This window comes from Gobio gobio, assembly GCF_949357685.1.
Source record: "Gobio gobio genome assembly, chromosome: 10".
Lineage (NCBI taxonomy): Eukaryota > Metazoa > Chordata > Actinopteri > Cypriniformes > Gobionidae > Gobio > Gobio gobio.
Window position 1 is genome coordinate 9,087,259 of NC_137116.1, and position 19,736 is coordinate 9,106,994.

The 19,736-nt window shown below is 38.0% G+C and overlaps 2 protein-coding genes across 3 annotated transcripts in view; one reads left to right on the forward strand and one right to left on the reverse strand.

Annotated features, from left to right (window-relative positions):
- Nucleotides 1-19,736, reverse strand: part of LOC307132267 (interleukin-17 receptor E) — a 517,506-nt gene that overhangs the window by 347,454 nt on the left and 150,316 nt on the right. The window lies entirely within an intron of this gene.
- Nucleotides 640-19,653, forward strand: LOC307133281 (solute carrier family 35 member E2A). Of its 2 annotated transcripts, none has more exons than XM_079828263.1 (9): nucleotides 640-985; nucleotides 8,691-9,043; nucleotides 11,847-11,982; nucleotides 12,203-12,330; nucleotides 14,526-14,646; nucleotides 14,724-14,777; nucleotides 14,915-14,987; nucleotides 16,571-16,716; nucleotides 16,792-19,653. In XM_079828263.1, the coding sequence occupies exons 2-9, from the start codon at nucleotides 8,764-8,766 to the stop codon at nucleotides 17,024-17,026; spliced, it is 1,173 nt and encodes a 390-aa protein (XP_079684389.1). In that variant the 5' UTR covers nucleotides 640-985; nucleotides 8,691-8,763; the 3' UTR covers nucleotides 17,027-19,653. The 2 variants fall into 2 exon arrangements, with proteins under 2 accessions (XP_079684389.1, XP_079684388.1); XM_079828262.1 differs by having other exon boundaries at nucleotides 790-997; nucleotides 16,792-17,976.

A 19,736-nucleotide genomic window follows, 5' to 3' on the forward strand; every position in this document is an offset into this window, starting at 1 on the left:
ATAAAAGAAAAACATAAATAAACAAATAATCGGGCACAGTGCCAGGAAACATAACATTTCACAGCGACAGTGTGCAAAATCCATGAAAAGCTTCTCTACTGCTTTTTTTTTAATATAAATTTGTGCTCTTTTGTCCATTCCAGATTAAATTAGGTCTGACGTGGAGGCTTGTTTGCGCTTTTAACCAATGATATATCAGATATTTATTTGACACAGCTTTCAGTCAATGTATTTTATGTATTCAATGTACAATGTATTCAATTATGTATTTTATGTCATAGAATAAAACGTGAAAGTGTCTTGATAAGTGCTTTATTTCAGCTATTTAACCGAAACCCCATTCAAAAATTCCATCGACTTTGTTAAGAGGGAACCGAGAGTGCTAAAATGCTATCGCGCTTCTGCTTTTAGCCTTCAAAGTGATGTCATACCTGCACCACTCTATTTTGGGGACGTTTAAAGTTCTGCAAAACAAACCCGCACCCTGTTGAGGCCCTGTTATCAAGAACATAAAACAGTTTTACTTTGATTTAACATGAATTTAATTCAACGTTTTAGGATTAATGTTTAACCGGCTTGCCATATTACGGACTAAAGAGTTCTTGGCCAATGGAGACAACTTCCGGGCTAATAGACTTGTTTTTTTTAAACTTCCGCAATTTGACGTTCATGCCGTTTTTCCAGTCAAAGCTGCGCTCCGATTGCGCAGAGCGTTTGAAAACAAAAGCATTCATGCGCCTGTCTCAGATCCGTTTCTTTGTTACACTGCGCAGAATCACGCAGCTTAGCACAAACATCAGGAAAGAGGATCCGCGCACACAGGAGTATCAGTGAAGACGTGTCGATAGATCCCGACCCACACACAAACACACTCACACACTCACACACCTGGACTTCAGTCACTGCTTCCATGAAAGTATGTGAAAGAGCTTCGAAGATGAAGCCTATTTCGATGCGGCTTAAATGTCTTGGATGAACACATTGGGTAGAGTATCAGGTTTTTATTTCACAATATCCTTTCATCCTGTAGGACAGAACTGTTGTTTGTACATGAATGAAGGGTTGACACGGTCATGTATAATCTTAAATGATCAGTGTTACATAAATTACTGTTCTATATGTATTGTTTTAATATAATGCTTTATGTGTCATTATTATTATTATTATTATGCGTTTATATACATAATGTATCCACATGCTTTTGTAGTCATACACATCCATCATACCCGTAGTATTTGGACTCGGTCTGTTTAATAAAGTCAGCATGAAAGTGAAGTTGCTGGGAAACGCTTCTCAAACAAGAACAAATGTAGGGCGTGGCTTGATTTTGATTGTGGGGAATTGATTTGATGGTTAAATGATTGTAGTTTGCTATTGGTGGATCCCCACCCTCGCGCCGTTAAGTTATTTTCATTTAGTATGACGAGGAACATGAATTTAAAACAATAATTATTTTCCTCCATAAATCATTTAGAATATTCCATAAACAAAAATAAGGTGAACGTAAACAACGATCTATTATATAATGATCAGGGGCGTCATTTTTAACCATTGCGTACGCACAAAACAGGTCCTGAAAGAGGCGTACGCCACTTCCGACGCATAAGTTGTGGTTTATAAAAAACTGCACGCAAACTCTGACCCATGCGTACGAACTCTTTTACTAGAGTGAGATAAGTAATGAAGTAAGAACAATTTTAAAGTCTGTGTTAATTTTGATATACACATTTACATTAATGTTCCAGTTTCATTAATGGCGATATGAACTGAAATTACATAAAGTCATTACTCAGAATTTAAACAAAAATTATATGAATTAATAAGCTAATAGCTTAATAAATAACCACAGCTGCACGTACACGGAGTGCAAAGACATCTTCACAAAATAATGAAAAAATACCACTGTTTTGACGGATACAACTTGAAGAAAAAGTTAATGTTTCGCTGAGGCAGACAATTGTATTTACACTGCAATAAATAAGTAGGCCTATCTGTTTCCATTAAAAATAGCCTAAACATCATATGTTCACATTGCCAGCAAAATTGCATACATTTGATTTGATTTGAATTGTTTAAAATTAATTAAATATTTTGAATTAAAATACCATTTGGCCAGTGGAAATGAATGAACTCCACTATTCTAAACAAATTATCTGAGAAGTATTTTATACAATTTAGTTTTTATGGATATTTTGATACATTGATTCTAAAACATAAAAACGATATTGGATGAATTTCATCAATGTACTGCACATGTGTAAGGCACAAATAGCATTTATAGTCCATATCTAATATTTTTCAATGTCTTGTACCTTCGACAGTGTATGGTGTCACGTGGACAGGAATATGCATGTATGATATGCAGATGAGGTTATGCATAGTAAAACTAGGTGTTGTAAGCTCCATATATGGTGATTTCGGGGAGGAGGCGGGGTGGAGATGTACAGTTTTAAGGCCTGTACACACCGGGACGAATATCGCACGCGCTTATCGCCAGCGTTTTTCATGACGTTTTTGCAGCGCGTCTTGAGTGTTCACACACAAGCGATTTTCACTGGCAATGCGCCGAGTGAACGTGCAAATTCAGTAGATACAGTAGGTACACAAGGTGCTGCTGCGGCACTTTACGCTTCTGACACTCGGTTGTCACGCAGAAGAAGAAGAGAGACAGTATTTACGTGCTTGCCAAAACCATTCACACACTTTTTGCTAACTGGCAAGCAGCATTAGCTGCTCATCTTCTTCTCTGTCTACCTTCTTCTTCTTCGTCGTATCAATGTGTGCTCAGCAAGACCGTTTTGTGCTTGAGCGCCACCAAGTTGAGTTTTACTGTAACTTCAGCAGCTCCAGGCACGTGAACAAAAGCGCTGATCTCATTGGTCGGCCAGTTTAACGCATCGCGTTAAAATAAAAAAAACGAACCCGAGGCGTTTTTTTTCTTAAATTACGCTATTACGCCTGCCGTTTTGCGCGTCGGTGTGCACCAAGCCTGTAGCACTCCTCTCAGAAACTGAAGCCTCCACGCCTCGATCGCCCCCAGGTGGTTGGTCCCAGTATATCTAATAAACCCCACCCCTTCATGTATTACAATAGACGCGAGACAAACAAAAATTTAATTACACTTCAAATAGACATGTGCCGGTAAGCGGTAATACGATATACCGCAATAATGAACATGCACAATATTGTTATCGTGGGCACTTCAAAATACCGTGAATAATTATTTATTACGAATTATTCCGATTTTTAGAATGTATTTTAAGAATACTTTACCCATCAACCGTTTAAAATGAACAACGCGTCAAAGAGGAACGCACACTGATGTAAACAGACCGTTCATGAGCCGAGCACATGGTGGAAGGCGTGAAGACGCACTGAAGTGCACATTCACTTTCAGACAGCAGAGGGCGCTGATGGAACAGCAGAAATACAGCCGTTTCCCAAGTAACCACAATTCGGTGCTCGTCATCACATAACCTAATACTTAAAGACGTAAAGTCATTTTCAAACTTACATTTTTTTTTTAAGTTTTAAATGACATGCCCTAGATATTGTTTGAATATGTTCTGACTGTTGTTCAATCACACACTTTACAATATGGCTCCATTATTTAACATTAGTTCATTCATTAACAAACTGAAAATGAAAAATACTTCTAAATTAATCTTAGTTAAAATGTACATTTCAGCATTTAATAACACATTATTAAAATCAAAAGTTGTAACTGTATTATTTAATGGACCTGAGCTTACACTAACAGTTGCTTTTTTAAACTAACATTATCAAAGAAGAATAACTTCTGTAAAAATTTAGCTATTCGCTCTTTGTTAATGTTAATGCATTAACTGGCGAGACATTATTGTAAAGTGTTACCTATTGTTCTTTATAATTCTTTAGCACTTTAATCTTCAAATATTTGTTTACTTTATACATTTTTGTGTATTGCTTTATTGTATTTAAATGTTTGGTTCTTTTGTTATAAGAAAGTTTTTAAACCTGTTATAGTATGACAACACTTTTTTTGCAACTTTTTTTTAAAAAATATCGTGATAATACCGTATACCGTGATAAAAGCTTCAGCAATTAATCGCAACATGAAAATTTGATACCGGCACATGCCTAACTTCAAATAATTGTTTCCTAAAGATGGTATCTGTCATTTTAGGAGGTTTTTAATCACGATGATTTCATTTCAAGTGTTCGTTTTTTAAAGGGGTCATAGAATGGTACATGCACTTTTACAAGTTGATTATACGGAAATGTGTGTTGGCAGTGCCTGTACACAACCATCCTATAATGATAAAAATACATCCAGTGTTTTTTTTTAATATCCTTATATATTTTCCCCTGTCTCAAATCGAGCAGTCTGACCGTGTGACGTTACACGGTGTACGCCCCCCCTACGATTGTTGATTGACAGCAGCGTTTCAACACAGACCCGCCCTGAGCGAGCTGTCATCAGTCCGCCATTGTTGATACTCTGGAGCAGAATGGCGTCTAAGCGATTGTGGTGTTGTGTTTTATTAACCTTTATATTAATCTTTGCAAATCGCTTGCACGCTTCACGATGAATGAGGCTAAAGTTTACAGGGTAAGTTACATTACGGCATGCTTTCTGTGTATGACGCTCTCAATATAATTCAAAATCCCACGTTTATAATGAACAACGCGTTATGTTTGTTATTACAAACTGTGTATTCGGGTGATAAAGTTAACGTGGTAACACTACACTAAGCTTACTTTTGTACATGGTTTATAACGGTGTCTGTTACTGATTAAGAAGTAATGTAAAAAAAAAAATCTTATAACATAACATCAATCTGTCAATGAACTAACACATCAGTAAACACATAGCAACTACGCTACTCTGCCAGTACAAAGATAGATCAAATTGACATGACGTTAACCAACCATTCAGAAACGTCCTGTTCGAACTTCGATGGGTTCGTCATCTGTTCCTGGTCCGACTCCGGTTCAAAATGATAAGGTTGCTCAGATGTGTCCTCAGAGACTCCCGTTGCCATTATTTCTCGAAAATATACCCTCAAATGTTGTCAAGGCAACACTCCACGTGTGTTGTGGTGTTGTGTCGGGTCGAACCGAACGCCCCACAGAGCAGAGGGGGCGGGGTGAGCAAAGCTCATTATCATTTAAAGTCACATACACTGAAATGACTTGCTGAAAACTAAGCTGGTTTTGACCAGGTAAAATGAGTGTTTTCTTACAATACTAATGAGAATTTTTAATTAAAGTATATTACAAACTTTTCATTTAGACACTAACGAATCATATTAACTTGTACAAAAATGTCATTCTATGACCCCTTTAAATAAGTTTGGTTTTAGTGAGTTATTTGATGCTATAAAAATGGGGGTGTGACGTTATGATTGACAGCTGAGATTGACGGCTTCTCTGAGTGAAGTTGTCACTGAGGCACTAACAGACTTTTTTCTGTATTTTTGAGATGAGATGAGATGAGATTCAAGTTTATTGTCAATAGTACAATGCAACGAAAAGTTTGGAGCAAGCCTCCGAGCCGCAGCTATTTAAAGCGCCGCCACACACTCTCCAGAAATAAAGAAATGCAGATTGCTAAGCATACATGCAAACATTACATACATAGTACACACAGTACACGTGGTCACGTGATGATATTTTTTGCTGGGAATAGTAAGGGAGATAGGAAGGAGGAAAGTGGAGGCAGACGGTTGGATGGGGGCAGGGATGGTGGTGAGGTGTGTATGATGCGAGTAAGAGTCTTGAATTTTTGGGAGGAGATTAGAGCTTTAGCTTTAATTTCTACATTATCTGTTTATTTCACACCAACATAATGAATTGTTCTGCATCTGCGAGAGTGTGGGCGGGCTTTTGATAATCTCTCCTCTACTACCTGCTCTCTACTGCGCAGACTCGGTCCCAAATCTGCACAAGATGTCAGTGCCGTGTGCGGGCCTCCGAAAGCTTCAACTCTCGTCACCGGAAGTCATTGAAGTCGCGTCGTCCATATTCTTTTACGGTCTATGGTGTCCACACTCACATTGGCGCCCTTTGTTCAGATTTCTAAAACCATGTGTACGCCTGTGCAAAATTCCCTTTATAAACCCCAGTCAGCGGAAGATTGTGCGTACATGCGTCTCCTCCCAGATATATACATATATGGAGCTTAAAACACCTAGTTTTACTATGCATATCCTCATCTGCATATCATTTGCATATGCATATTCATCCACGTGACACCAGCGGTGCAAGACATTAGGAAAATATGAGAGACGTATGTGCCGTCACATTACATTGCTAAATCATTCAATAGCCTTGTTTTTGAATAAATAAATAATAATAGTATCAAATACATTATATTGAAAGTATATCTTTTCCTCTGGCCAAATTGTATTTTTAATTGCTTTATATTATTAATAGGGAAAGATAGGCCTTATTGCGCTTATTGATCATTATTTGTGTGAAAATATTTTTGTTCTGTTATTAAACCTCACTGTAGTTAAAGGGTTATTTCAGTGATTTAGCATTAGGCTTTGTATCAGTAGAAACTCGGTAGTATATTCAAATTATGGTACTTTCCCCCCTCATATCCCCCTGAGATGAAAGAATTCTGCATTTTATTTCTGGAAAAAATCCTCAGATGACGCAAATAATGTAATTTTGCGTCATCGGAAGATTTTTTGGCCAGAGGCTAGAGACTACAGCCAGTAGAGGGAGCTGTTCCGCATGTTTTCAACCCGCCCATAGGGGAGGGATCTCACTCACAGAATGTAAATGTGCACGGCGGCTCGGATTGGGCATTAATAATGAAGCAGTACGGAGCAAAGTGAGTGTTTCAACTTTTTAATGAATTCCTATGAAAGTTTATCTTCCATATACGATCTGAAAACGCGGCAGACTGGACACGCGCTGAGAATGACTGCCTCGCTTACCTCAGCTCTGCTCAGATCTTGTGATGAATGAAATCCCGCTCCTGCTGCGTCTGTGACGTGACTTTCATTCGGCTCACTCACACTTTATTGAAAAGACACGTTCAGTTTTTAATGGTAGTGTTTATTCTCTAACTGAACGAAATGATTGTCTTATTAGGAAGATCAAAACGACGGTGTAGGGAGTGGCTGTCTTGAGTTGTTATCTTTCATCCACATGAGACAAAAATAAATTTTCTCAGTCTAGAAGGTCTTGCAAATTCAAAAAATAATTTCACATTTCTACTACATAAATGACCCAGTTTAAATACACATTCATCTTCCCAGCGCTTAAAGGGTTAGTTCACCCAAAAATGAAAATTCTGTCATTAATTACTCATGTCGTTCGACACCCTTAAGACCTCCGTTCATCTTCGGAACAGAAATGAAGATATTTTAGTTGAAATCTGATGGCTCAGAAAGGCCTCCATTGGCACAATGGCACTTTACACTCTCAAGACCCTTAAAAGGTACTAAAGACGTCGTTACAAAGTCCATCTCACTACAGTGGTTCTACAATAACTTTATGAATCGGCGAGAATAGTTTTTGTGCTCAAAAAACCCCTAAATAACGACTTATATAGTGATGACGATTTCAAAACAAGCCATCATGAAGCTTCGAAGCGTTATGAATCAGCGAGTCGATTTAACGGTTTGAATCGCCAAATTTCAGCAGTTTGGCGGTTTGACACGCGATCCGAATCATGATTCGACTCACTGATTCATAACGCTTCGAAGCTTCATGATGCCTTGTTTTGAAATCGTCATCACTATGTAAGTCGTTATTTAGGGTTTTTTTGCGCACAAAAACTATTCTCGCCGATTCATAAAATTATTTTAGAACTACTGTAGTGAGATGGACTTTGAAACGACGTCTTTAGTACCTTTTAAGGGTCTTGAGAGTGTAAAGTGCCATTGTGCCAATGGAGGCCTTTCAGAACCATCAGATTTCAACTAAAATATCTTCATTTCTGTTCCGAAGATCAACGGAGGTCTTACGGGTGTCGAACGACATGAGGGTAAGTAATTAATGACAGAATTTTCATTTTTGGGTGAACTAACCCTTTAAGTACCCCTTTAAAACATTAAAGCACAGGGAAAGTGTTCAAAAGCAGCGCATACACTACAAATATTTCTATTTATTAGAATATAAAAAATGTTGTAACTTCTGGGGCCGGTTGCATAAACCGTTAAGCCTAGTCTTACAAGTTAGACAAACATTTTTTTTCTTTAAGACTGTTCATAACTTTTTAAAATCAGTTACATAAAAACCTAGACTGGCCTAATTTGATTCGAAAAGTAAGACTGAATGCCACTTGCCTAACTGCTAGTGGCTCATACTAGATCTTACGACACTGTCTTAACATAATGGCTTAGTTTATGCAACTGGCCTCTGGATATTAATTTCCTGTAGTTGAAGTGCTTATGTCCATTAATGGGAGTGGCATATTTAATCTAAATGTGAATATCAGATGTAATCATTCTTTTAAACTGTCATTGTGAGAATGCACAGTGTTTATGATTAGGACTCATGATGAGGATTTAAACTGCTTTTCCTTCATCTGCTCACAATGTCTGTACACATGGGTCAGAGTTTGCGTGTCAAGTTTGTTTTTATAAATCCCTTTTGTCAGGGCCTATTTTGTGCGTACGCAACGCTCATAAATGAGGCCCCTGGAATGTTGTGAATGAGTTAAACACCCGCTTATGTTACTGTGTTTGCAGATGTCGTAGCATGTAAAGTCTCATCGGTTTATTACTCCTGGAGTTTGCCCCGCTGCCACCGTCATCCTGCACCATGACCGGCAACGAGCGCTCGGGGAAATCCTCCTTCTGGTCCTCGTTCGGCAGCTTCCGGCCGCGTCAGGAGCGGGTGACGCTGTCCCGCAGCGAGAGCACGGCGGGGGATCCGGTCCTGAAGATCACCATCACCGAGACCACGGTGATCGAGGCCGACGCGGGCGTGTGGAACTCCAGGGCTCTGACCTACCTGGTGCTCTGGTACTTCTTCAGCTTCTGCACGCTCTTCCTCAACAAGTACATCCTCTCTCTGCTGCAGGGAGAGCCGAGCATGCTGGGTAGGTTTCCCAACACTTAGCCGGGCTGTTTGTTAACGCTGATTCTCAAACAGTGATAAGCGCAATAAACCACCGTCCTGCAAACAAAGTGTGTAAGTGAACTTGGCCTCATTCCACCGATGGCTGAAGAACATGTTCAGCTCATACTTCACCCAAAATAAAAAGCAATTCAAATTTCCCACGTGAAATAACTGGGAAATAATATTACATTTCAAGGCCTTTCTGAAGCACATTCTACAGTGGGGGAAAAAAAAATATTTAGTCAGCCAACAATTGTGCAAGTTCTCCCACTTAAAAAGATGAGAGAGGCCTGTAATTTTCATCATAGGTACACTTTAACTATGAGAGACAGAATGAGGGGGAAATAAATCCACAAAATCACATTTTGGATAAATAAAAACAATTTATTTGCAAATTATGGTGGAATAGAAGTATTTGGTCAATAACAAAAGTTAATCTCAATACTTTGTCATATACCTTTTTTTGGCAATGACAGAGGTCAAACGTTTTCTTTAAATCTCTGTAAAAAAAAGGTTTTTACACACTGTTGCTGGTAGTTTGGCCCATTCCTCCATGCAGATCTCCTCTAGAGCAGTGATGTTTTGGATTTTCAACTCCCTCCAAAAGATAGGCCACTCCAGGACCTTGAAATGCTTCTTACGAAGCCACTCCTTTGTTGCCCGGGTGGTGTGTTTGGGATCATTGTCATGCTGAAAGACCCAGCCACGTTTCATCTTCAATGCCCTTGCTGATGGAAGGAGGTTTTTACTCAAAATCTTACGATACATGGCCCCATTCATTCTTTCCTTTGACAGCTCTTTGGTCTTGGCCATAGTGGAGTTTGGAGTCTGACTGTTTGAGGTTGTGGACAGATGTCTTTTATACTGATAACGAGTTCAAACAGGTGCCGAGGTAACGAGTGGAGGACAGAGGAGCCTCTTAAAGAAGAAGTTACAGGTCTGTGAGAGCCAGAAATCTTGCTTTTTTGAGGGTGACCAAATACTTATTTTCCACCATAATTTGCAAATAAATTGTTTAAAAATCAATGTGATTTTCTGGATTTTTTTTCTCATTCTGTCTCTCATAGTTGAAGTGTACCTATGATGAAAATTACAGGCCTCTCTCATCTTTTTAAGTCGGAGAACTTGCACAATTGATGGCTGACTAAATACTTTTTTGCCCCACTATATCCCATACTCTCTCTGGGGTAAAATACTAAAAATCTCTATTTTTTGGCTGAATGCCGATATATGGTATATATCACTGTATGCAACAGTTCTTTCTGATTCTCGAATCTGATTTACAGCCGTACGATATTCACACCGTTTCACCGTTTCCTGGTCAGCTAAAAAAAAAGTGTCCAAAACCTCTCTATAACCAGCCTGGGAGACCAGCTTAAACCAGCCAACCAGATTTGTTTTTCAACAGGGAGCCCTTTTTTCTTTATTTATTTAAAAAATATATTATTTTAACATCCTGCCCAATGTGGTCCTACAAACAATGAAGACTATGAAAACACATTTAGTGAATGTAAACGTGTAGGCTATGCTATATACACCGATTAGGCATAACATTATGACCTAATATTGTGTTGGTCCCCCTTTTGCTGTTGAGGCATGGACTCCACTAGACCCCTGAAGGTGTGCTGTGGGATCTGGCACCAAGATGTTAGCAGCAGATCCTTTAAGTCCAGTAAGTTGTGAGGTGGGGCCTCCATGGATCAGACTTGTTTGTTTAGCACATCCCACAGATGCTCGATTGGATTGAGATCTGGGGACTTTGGAGGCCAAGTCAACGCCTCAAACTCGTTGTTGTGCTCCTTAAACTATTCCTGAACCATTTTTGCTTTGTGGCGGCGCATTATCTGCTGAAAGAGCCACAGCCACCAGGGAATACAGTTTCCATGAAAGGGTGTACATGGTCTGCAATAATGCTTAGGTAGGTTGTATGTGTCAAAGTAACATCCACATGGATGGCAGAACCCAAGGTTTCCCAGCAGAACATTGCCCAAAGCATCACTGTTGGCGCTTTCGGTTTTGGACAGGGGTCATCATAGGTACCCTGACTGGTCTGCGGCTATGGAGCTCCATGCGCAACAAACTGCGATGCACTGTGTATTCTGACACCTTTCTATCAGAACCAGCATTAACTTCTTGAGCAATTTGAGCTACAGTAGCTCGTCTGTTTGATCAGCCTTCGCTCCCCATGTGCATCACTGAGGCTTGGGCGCCCATGACCCTGTCGCCGGTTCACCACTGTTCCTTCCTTGGAGCACTTTTGATAGAGACTGACCACTGCAGACCGGGAACATCCCACAAGAGCTGCAGTTTTGGAGATGCTCTGACCCAGTCGTCTAGCCATCACAATTTGGCCCTTGTCAAACTCGCTCAAATCCTTACGCTTGCCCATTTTTCCTGCTTCTAACATATCAACATTGAGGACAAAATGTTCACTTGCTGCCTAATATATCCCACCTACTAACAGGGGCCATGATGAAGAGATAATCAGTGTTATGACAGGTCATAATGTTATGCCTGGTCGGTGTATAATAATAATTCCACATAGGCTAGTTGTTTTTGCAGTGATATTTTAAATCTCTGTGTGTGTTCTTTTAGCCTGTTGATTTGTGTTCATGTATTCAGCTACAATCAAATGTGTTGCAATAAGACTTGGAATAAATGTGAATGATTTTTACCTTATTGGAAACTAAATTAGGAATCAATATGATGTTTTTGTGAGATTTACCCATAACCCTTTGTGCATTGAATGTTTGTAAATATTCTTTATTACGTCTGTGGTTTAGGCGCCGTCCAGATGCTTTCCACGACTGTCATCGGCTGTGTTAAGATGTTCGTGCCGTGCCCGCTGTACCATCACAAGTCCCGCACTGAATACCCCTCCAACTTCCTCATGATCATGCTGTTTGTGGGCCTGATGAGGTGCGTTTGCCTTCACACACACTCTATTGATGCAGATTAGCGTGGGATACAAGTATTCTCTACACAAAATGTGTTATAGAGTTGAATAGGTTTCAATAGCGGTCATTCAACAGCTAACTGTGATTCAGATCTGCTATCGCTCGATGAATGAAGGGAAATGGTGGAACTCGTTTTAAAGGCGTGGCAGGCTCATTTCTCTTTTCTTTCTGTGTGCTGGCAGGTTCACAACCGTGGTGCTGGGTTTGGTCAGTCTGAAGAATGTGGCCGTGTCATTTGCGGAGACGGTGAAGAGCTCGGCGCCCATTTTCACTGTCATCATGTCCCGCCTCATCCTGGGGGAATACACAGGTGCTGACGCCTTCACCAGAGCCTGTTGAACTAATGACCGCGCAGACATGTGCCTCTGCTGTAACATGTTTTTTGTGCTGGAGGAGAGACGATAGTATGGAAGCTTGTTTTCATTTTAAAAAATTAAAAAGGTAATTGCAACTTTTTTCTTGCAATTCTGACTTTTTTTCTCTCGCAAATCAGATTTTTTTTTCTTCTCTCAATTCAGATTTTTTTTCTCATAATTCAGACTTTTTTTTCTCTCGCAATTCAGATTTTTCTCATAATTCTGACTTTTTTCTCAGTTTTTTTCTTTTTCTCGCAATTCTGACTTTTGAAAAAAAAATTCTTGTAGTTCAGATTTTTTTCTAATTCCGATTTTGTTTCGCAACTCTGACTTTTTTCTCATTTGTTTCTCTCGCAATTCAGATTTTTCTCGCAATTCAGACTTTTTTTCTCATTTTATTTCTTGCAATTCTGACCTTTTTTTCTCTCGCAATTCTGAGTTTATATCTCATAATTCTGACTTTTTTAAAAAAAAATTATCTTTTTTCTAATTTCTTTCTCGTAAATCAGATTTTTTTCAGAAGTCTGATTTTTTTTTTTCATAATTCTGACTTCTCTCGCAATTATGACTTTTTTTCTCTCGCAATTCAGTTTTTTTCTGACTTTTTTCTAGCAATTAACTTTTTTCTCATTTTTTTAAAATTCAGATTAATTCGTAATTCTGATTTTTTCAGAATTCAGATTTTTCTGAATATTCTTTTTTCTTGTTATAATTTTTTTTAGAAAAAAGTCAGAATGATGAGATATAAACTCAAGAATAGCGAGAAAAAAGTCAAAATTGTGAGAAAAAGTCAAAATCATGAAAAAAAAATCTGAATTATGAAAAAAAATTGAGCAAAAAATTTTTTTCTCGCAATTAAGATTTTTCTCGCAATTCTGACTTTTTTTCACATTTCTTTCTCGAAATTCCGATTTTTTTTCATAATTCAGATTTTTTTTTCATGATTTTGACTTTTTCTCACAATTTTGACTTTTTTTCTCTCACAATTGTTTTTTTCTTTTTTCTCGTAATTCTGACTTTTTTCTCATTTTTTTAATTCAGATTAATTCGTAATTCAGATTTTTTTTCAGAATTCAGATTTTTTTAGAATATTCTCTTTTTTCTTGTAATTAAAAAAAAATGATCACAATTTAGATTTTTTTTTCTCGCTATTCTGAGTTTATATCTCATAATTCTGTTTTTTTTCTCAGGATTGTGAAATATAAGAGACGTAAACTATTATGAGATTAAAATTGCTGTTGGGAGAAAAAATGTCAGAATTGTGCGATTAAAAAAAATTACCTCATTGCTACCTTTTTTCGCTGTTACCTTTTTTCGTTTTTATTCGGTGGCAGAAACAAGCGTCCACACTCTGGTGTAACGATACTCTTGAACATGAGGACTTGAACGGGCTTGGACTGAGTCCTGCTCCACAGTGCACAGGGTAGAAATAATAGAAATATTAATGATTCTGCGTAGCTACAAAGACTTGTATCAGACATACAGTATATGCACTCTGTCCCTGAAAGAGATGTCCGGAGGGGATATTTGTTTTTAATTACCCTATAAGTTCAATTAAACATACAAACATTTCAAATATGAGGGAAGAACACAACGCATAGAAAAACAAAAAGCTGACAAACATTGACTACAACATAATCAGCTATTAATATTTCATTGGTTCTCTCTTGTTTTTCATGTGCTCATAATTTCTCTGTAAAATGTATCTAAAAATAGTCACACACTTTGTCATATTTAATTGCTTTATCACAAATAAAACAGTCGACTCCAAGCACAACTACGCAATATGATTGCAAAATCTTTTACCCATTTTGTATAATATTTGAACAAAGGGAGAAGATGGCTGGACATCACTTTTCTATTGTACCTACATTTAAAAAGTTTAGCAACTTGACCAACGGCCCGGTAACCACCAGGAATATATTGTGTTGATGTAGTGTGTGTGTGTGTGTGTGTGTGTGTGTGTGTGTGTGTGTGTGTGTGTGTGTGTGTGTGTGTGTGTGTGTGTGTGTGTGTGTGTGTGTGTGTGTGTGTGTGTGTGTGTGTGTGTGTGTGTGTGTGTGTGTGTGTGTGTGTGTGTGTGTGTGTGTGTGTGTGTGTGTGTGTGTGTGTGTGTGTGTGTGTGTGTGTGTGTGTGTGTGTGTGGCAGGTTTCTGGGTGAACCTGTCTCTGTTTCCTGTGATGGCGGGTCTGGCGCTCTGCACTGCCACTGAGATCAGTTTCAACATGCTGGGCTTCTCGGCCGCGCTCTCCACCAACATCATGGACTGGTGCTGCTCTCACACACACCCTTCACACAGACACGCCACCCTCAGTCCTAGTCTAATGCGCTTTTTCCCTGTCTTAGCTTACAGAACGTGTTCTCCAAGAAGCTGTTGAGTGGGGACAAGTACAAGTTCAGGTGAGTGCTGTTGATTTCTACGTGTGTTACGCCTCTTCTGAAAGAGTACAGAATCTCCGGATCCAAACAGAGAAGAAGACGCAGAAACGAGCGATAGAAGCATTGCGGTGTTGTGATGCTCTGCTGTTTGTTTCCAGTCCTCCAGAGCTGCAGTTTTACACCAGCGCCGCTGCTGTGCTCATGCTCATTCCTGCCTGGATCTTCCTGATGGTCAGTCACCCGTCCGAGACACTGCTCTTATACAACACTGACCACAGCACAAACATGTTAACAACACACATCGAGCTCAAATTTAAAAATAGATAAAAAATAAACTAAATTAAACAAAATAAATAAATACATTTGTATTTAAATAATTAATTAATACCATAGACTAAAATAAAGAAATAACACTGTATTTAAATAAATAAATAAATACATTAATTAATTAATGCATTTGAAATAAATAAAAATAAAAAATACAATTTGATTGAAACAGAAAACAAATAACCACATAAAACAAGTAAAATAAATAAATAAATGTGATAATCTAATCTGAAAAGATTAATACTATTTGGTTTAAATAAAATAAAAAAGCAATGTAAAAATAAGATTAAACTAGGTAGCTAAAACAATGATTAAATTAATTAAAACAAAAAATATTACAAAAAAAATTTAATATATTATTATCTGTATTTCAATTAATACAATAGGCTTAAAAATATTGATTTGAAATAAAATAAATAATAAATTAATTCAATTAATTAAATAAAATGTTGTTTAAATAAAAATAAATAACCACATAAATAAAAATATTAAATTAAAAGTAAATAAAAATTTATACTTTTTTTATTTAAATAAAAAGTAAATAACTACACGCATAAATAAAAACATTTAATTAAAATACATAAATTCAAAGAAATAAAAATTAAATAAAGTAAAATAAAATAATGATTTGAATACATTCGATAAAACGAAATAAATAAATAAAATTTAATTTAAATAAATAGAAAAGCGGTGTCAAAGAATAAATAAATAAAAGTGAAATGAAACTAGGGAATTAAATAAATAAATAAAAGAATAAATAAATGACTAAATTAAAATAAATAAATTAAAATGACAATAAATACATTTGTATTTAAATTAAAAGTAAATAATTATATGAATAAAAACACTTAATTTAATTAAAATAAATAAAATACTGATTTTAAGTAAATAAAATAAATACATTAGATAAAACTAAATAAATAAATAAATCAAATTTAATTTAAATAAATAGAAAAGCAGTGTCAAAGAATAAATAAATAAAAATCAAATTAAACTAGGGAAATAAACAAATGAATAAATAAATGACTAAATAAAAATAAATAAATTAAAATGACAATAAATAATTTTTATTTAAATTAAAAGTAAATAAATATATGAATAAAAACATTTAATTAAAATACTGATTTAAGTAAATAAAATAAATACATTAGATAAAACTAACTAAATAAATAAATCTAATTAATTTAAATAAATAGAAAAGCAGTGTCAAAAATAAATAAAAATCAAATTAAACTAGGAAACTAACTAACTAAATAAATAGATTAAAATAAAAAATAAATGAAATTTGATTGAAATTCAATTAATAATTTGATTAAAATGAATAAATGCATCTAAGAGTACATCACTACAGTGAGTAAAAAAACGCATTGTATATAGTATTCATTTTTAATTAATAATTAAGACAAGTAATAATTAAGACTTTATACATGTGAAGCTGCCTTTAAATATTGTGACGGGGGTTGATGGAGTCACTGTGTGTCCCGTAGGATCTGCCAGTGTTGGGGAAGAGCGAGCGGGCCTTCAAGCTGTCTCAGGACGTGGTGCTGCTGCTGCTGTTCGACGGCGCCCTGTTCCACTTACAGAGCGTCACAGCCTACGCGCTCATGGGCCGCATCTCGCCCGTCACATTCAGGTACAGGTCACGCCGTCGTCTTCTGCTTACGTGATGTGAACACTATGAGTGTACCGATGGTGTCTGTGTGTTTAGCGTGGCGAGCACGGTGAAGCACGCGCTGTCCATCTGGCTGAGCATCATCGTGTTCAGTAACCCCATCACCGCGGTGTCAGCGGGCGGGACGGTCCTGGTGTTCGTGGGAGTCCTGCTGTACAACAAGGCCAAGCAGATGCAGAGAGACACTTTCCTCCAGCAAGCGATCAACCAATCGGCTGAGGCCGAGCAGAAGCACATGACTCACGGCGGCGACGCCACGTCCAACAAATGAAGCCGCGCCGGACTAAAGCCGAGTTTGATTGAACCGTTCTGCTAAAGCTCATTGATGTGGGTGTCAGGTTTCACAGGGATCATGCCTTATATAACTGTGGTTTTGGGACACAATAATTCTGCTTTTTGATGGTTAACTGACAACCAAAAGACTTAAAGAAACGTCTAAGCGCTGCAATATTGTATGGCGTTTCTACATGTGAGCGAGAGACTCTCACCAGCAAATATCCAGCTCACATTTGACCTTAGAATCGAACAATAAGAAACTATATTTTGCATTAAAGCTTGTTTTTAGGGCCACTGTAATATTTTCTTTTCTTTTTATTGCCATGAAAATAATGTCAAAAATCTCTCAAATTAGATTTGATTTTCGGTGAAATATGACCTGGACGTTTCTCAAGAGTATTTCGCAAAGGCACTATTTCTTATAAAGTTGATTTCCTGTCTCTCATTCCACAAACGTCACAGACGTGTGCAGGTTTTGTGTATTTTAAATGCAATGATTGTAGCAAACCACAATCTTCGTCCAGCCTGTGTTTGATCTCCTTTAATCATGTGTTTTATTACAGAAACTGACAGAATTATTTCCCTTGTTGTCTCTTGTTTTGGATCTGTTTCAACAGATTGTGTCCAGAATATCAAATGACTTGAAGTTTCCCTGTGTTTTTCTGCCTTACGGATGGATGTCCTTATTCCATTGTTCTCTTTGTGGTTTGTTTGAATTGTCTCTCTGTTATTGGAGCAGAAGATTAGTCAAATACTTGATGAAATCGCAAGGTTATGTATGTCAAAACTGTGGTGGCTTGATATAAAATGTACTGTACGTTTTGATCATGTATAATAACCACTAATGGGGAATTTTCTGTATAATTTGGTGTTTGTTTGTGCACTGATAACCTTTTGATTCAAATGAATTTTGCATTTCTTTATTAAATGTATACAGTGCAACCATTTGTGCATTTTCATGTGTTTAGCTGTCAAAAGGCCTTCCCTGCTGAAAAACACCCATGCAAAAACCAGCCTAGGCTGCTGTCCAGATGGTTTTATCTGGTGTTTTAGTTTGTCTCCCAGCTTGGCCGATTAGGACCAGTCTGGTCAGCTAAAAAAAAAAAGTCCAAAACCAGCCTACTAGCCTAGGCTGGTTTTAGCTGGGGGTTTCCAGCAGGGATTCAAATAGTAGCCATTTTTATATTTGTCGAAGACATACATGATTGCTGAACTCTTCTTGGTAACAAAGTGGGCTGCACTGTTATATTCTCCATTACAATATACACCGATCAGGCATAATATATTGTGTTGGTCCCCCTTTTGTTGCCAAAACAGCCCTGACCGGTCGAGGCATGGACTCCACTAGACCCCTGAAGGTGTGCTGTGGTATCTGGCACCAAGATGTTAGCAGCAGATCCTTTAAGTTGTGAGGTGGGGCCTCCATGGATCGGACTTGTTTGTTCAGCACATCCCACAGATGCTCGATTGGAATTTGGAGGCCAAGTCAACACCACAAACTCGTTGTTGTGCTCCTCAAACCATTCCTGAACCATTTCTGCTTTGTAGTGGCACATTATCTGCTGAAAGAGCCACAGCCACCAGGGAATACCGTTTCCATGAAAGGATGTACATGGTCTGCAACAATGCTTAGGTAGGTGGTATGTGTCAAATTAACATCCACATGGATGGCAGGACCCAATGTTTCCCAGCAGAACATTGCCCAAAGCATCACTGCCTCCGCCGGCTTGCCTTCTTCCCATAGTGCATCCTGGTGCCATGTGTTCCCCAGGTAAGCCACGCACCCGGCCATCCACGTGATGTAAAGGAAAGGGTGATTCATCAGACCAGGCCACCTTCTTCCATTGCTCCGTGCCACTGTTGGCGCTTTTTCAGGAGGACAGGGGTCAGCATGGGCACCCTGACTGGTCTGCGGCTATGCCACCCCATGCGCAACAAATTGTGATGCACTGTGTATTCTGACACCTTTCTATCAGAACCAGCATTAACTTCTTGAGCAGTTTGGTCTACAGTAGCTCGTTTGTTTGATCGGACCACACGGGCCAGCCTTCACTCCCCACGTGCATCAATGAGCCTTGGCCGCCCATGACCCTGTCGCCGGTTCACTTCCTTGGAGCACTTTTGATAGACACTGACCACTGCAGACCGGGAACACCCCACAAGAGCTGCAGTTTTGGAGATGCTCTGACCCAGTCGTCTAGCCATCACAATTTGGCCCTTGCCAAACTTGCTCAAATCCTTACTCTTGTCAATTTTTCCTGCTTCTAACACATCAACTTTGAGGACAATGTTCTCTTGCTGCCAAATATATTCCACCCACTAACAGGTGCTGTGATGAAGAGACAATCAGTGTTATTCACTTCACCTGTCATAATGTTATCGCCTTATATGTGCTATATTTGCCTGTTTTAACTGAAGGCCAAAGACATTTTGATTGACAATATCTTGTGATAATCGGTTACTTTTCTCAGCGCTGGTGAGGATCGACCAATCACATTATTTTGTGATTACGGGACAAATGTGTGGCTGAATGTTAATTATATGTGATTACTCAAGAACAGCATCTTTAATGAGCTGATTTTGTTATAACAACATTAATAATAACAATAATAAAAACATTTTTTTTAAAAATTTGTGTTAAAGCTTATGTTTTTGTCGCATTCATTTTTCTATCAATACAACAACTGGCCAATGTCAATTAGAAT